A 2891-nucleotide genomic window follows, 5' to 3' on the forward strand; every position below is an offset into this window, starting at 1 on the left:
GACCGTTTCAGGCTGGACATAAGGAAGAATTTCTTTACTGTCCGAGCCCCCAAGGTCTGGAACAGCCTGCCACCAGAGGTGGTTCAAGCGCCCACATTGAACACCTTCAAGAGCAAACTGGATGCTTATCTCGCTGGGATCCTATGACCCCAGCTGACTTCCTGCCCTTTGGGCAGGGGGCTGGACTCGATCTTCCGAGGTCCCTTCCAGCCCTAATGTCTATGAAATCTATGAAATTTACAGTTATGAAAACCCTGACAAGCTAATCGTTATTTTTACCTTTCCATACTCTATTACTTATCATTCAAAGATTATATACAGTCCCAGGAGTTAAAATGTGCTCTCAGGGGGAAAATACTCTGAAAGAGTCTTACTCTCCTTAGCATATTGAAAGATTATATGAAATGAGGTACAGCCTCTGTCTTACTGGTTGCACATTTTAGGTGGTATACACTGTTTTATTGATGACTAGCTAGTAACTGAACATTGTGACATTTCTATTCCTTCTTTATGTCGGAAGTTTAATTTAAAAAGTATATTTAAAAGAAAGGTAAGGCTGCCAAATAAAATGCTAAGATTTTGCAGAAATCTAGTTGGTCTAATAAAATATATCACTTCTACCATAAGCTCCGATTCCTTTTGCCTCTAGATCGATACGGCTACAACCTGGATACCCAAGACAATCCGTCACAATCTCATGTGTTCTACATCGTCTGCAAAGAGTCCCCATTATCACACAGTAGACTATTACATCTTTATTTACTTATGTTTTCAAGCTAACTTATGATTCAGTAATGCGTGCCTGTTCTAACCTGCCTCTCAAAATCTTCTATCTTCAGATGAAAAGTTATCCCTAATCTGACGTCACAGTAGAGTCCCAATATCATCTAAACTGTGAACTGAATCTTAGCTTTCAATAAAAATCCACACCAATTACTCAATTCTTACTATAGAAATATCAACAAATATCCTTGACTTCAGAATTGTTCAGAAACAACCCATTTCCCCTCATTCAGCACCCGAAATTCTTTTTTCATAAGCATAATGGAAATAAATCATTACAGTGAAAATGTGCCAGAAGTTAATAATTAAATAGATTGATTCTGAGCTGGTCCATCTGTTGAGACGCAATATAAATAAACATCCTTTCCCCATCACATTACGTCACTTTCACCAGTGGGAGATCAAGCAATTCCAGCTCCTACAGCCATTATGAAGAAAGAGCAGAAAAGGTAGCATGTAGGGTATAACTTTACTCATTCTGCATAGATGAAAGGATAACAATACAGATATTTGAAGGAGAGAAAGTATGCAAGGAGGCATAAACCAATAGTTACAGGAAGTGATTAAGAAAAATACAGGCTGATTATTAAAAATGTTTCCTGACTGTAATCTATAAAGAGATTCCCAAGAAAGGTTGCAGAAACTGGGGCTTTTAATGGCATACTTAAAAATGTGCTTTAGAGAATAATTTGAGATTTGCAGGGTTATCGACTTAAAGATCTAGATCTTTCCATCTCTCCCATTTATGATTTTACCTACACAAGGCTTGAAGAATATTAATAATAGATCTATATTTAAAAAGTGTAACAACCAAGATTCTAAAAACTATTATAACCATCTTATGGATTTATTGCTTGACCCCACCTTGTTTTGGGGGGGGGGGGGGGGGGGGGGAGCACTGTGCTAGCTAACCCAAGAAAATGCTGCTGTATTTTCTCACATACCACATGCACATGTCCCCCCATAAATTGGGATGCGTGTCTTAAGTGGGGAAGCTGATATTTCTTTGCTGGAATAGAAGTAGGGAAGACAAGCAACAGAAAGACACCATGTTAAATGTCTGCAGCTTCTCCCTGGGACAGCAAGTTGCAAGGGCAGAGTCCTGTGTTAACCCGCTCACAGTACATGATGAGGCAGTAGCATTTGGCTGGAGAGCCACTGAACTGGCTGAGGATGAGTGAGCTGCTGCATGCAGTCAGAAGCATCATCAAAATACTACAGTTTGGATGCAACACTATTATTTACAGGAACTTACAAAAAGAGCTATTTACAGTAAAGAAGTAACAGTCTTACTACTGTCCTTGCAAGGGACAGTCTTGTTGATCTCCCACCACCGCAGGAAGCTCCTTCTACCCCATCCAGACTCTCCCCCAGATGCAACACTTCCTGACACTTTGTTTCCAGGAGGACTTATTCTGTCACAGTCAGTCACAACTCTAGAAAATCTTTTTTCTACATTCTGCCTTCCAAAAACAAGGTGAACATCTTATTTGGGAGTGTGCCATGCAAGAAAACACAGTATTGACTATTACACAAGTTAGTTCTAGATAGTTCTTGACACTATGTACATTCACACCAACCATAAATAAAGTATGCATTTGACTGTTTGAAAATGGTTTCAGATATTTCTAACCGAGTATAATGTGGAGAGGATTTCAGAGAAAGAATACAAATGTAGACTGCACAGTTTTCTCAATTCTGCAAATATAGGGAAGAATGTGAATTAAATGCAACATGCTTACCTTCTGTAATCATGTCCTCTATCTCTGTGTCAGAGGAATTGTCAGCATGTTTTGTATTCTGTAGCTCTGACTCAACACACACAACACTCATGACCTGACCCTCCATTAAAAGCCTTTTTTCTACAGGCTGTTCAACCAGCAAAGATGAACGACTTACCTATTGCAATGAAAGCAGAACAGCATGAAACAGTTAGAAGAAAATAGCATATGATATTTATCATGTATTGTTGAGTACTGCTTTACTTTTGCAATCATTATCATATTTATATAAAGTCATAGGTGAACACAATGAAAGTTTCATAGTTGGTAAGGTCGGAAGGGACCTGAGCAGATCATCAAGTCTGACCCCCTGCCGTCAGGGGAAAG

The 2891-nt window shown here is 39.1% G+C and overlaps 1 protein-coding gene across 1 annotated transcript in view; it reads right to left on the minus strand.

Annotated features, from left to right (window-relative positions):
* Positions 1–2891, minus strand: part of PHC3 (polyhomeotic homolog 3) — a 44167-nt gene that overhangs the window by 22203 nt on the left and 19073 nt on the right. Inside the window, 1 exon segment of the mRNA XM_006018747.2 lies at positions 2526–2682. Within this exon segment, the coding sequence (XP_006018809.1) occupies positions 2526–2682 (157 nt within the window).

This window comes from Alligator sinensis, unplaced genomic scaffold (genome assembly GCF_000455745.1).
Source record: "Alligator sinensis unplaced genomic scaffold, ASM45574v1 scaffold787_1, whole genome shotgun sequence".
In the NCBI taxonomy this organism is placed as follows: Eukaryota; Metazoa; Chordata; order Crocodylia; family Alligatoridae; genus Alligator; species Alligator sinensis.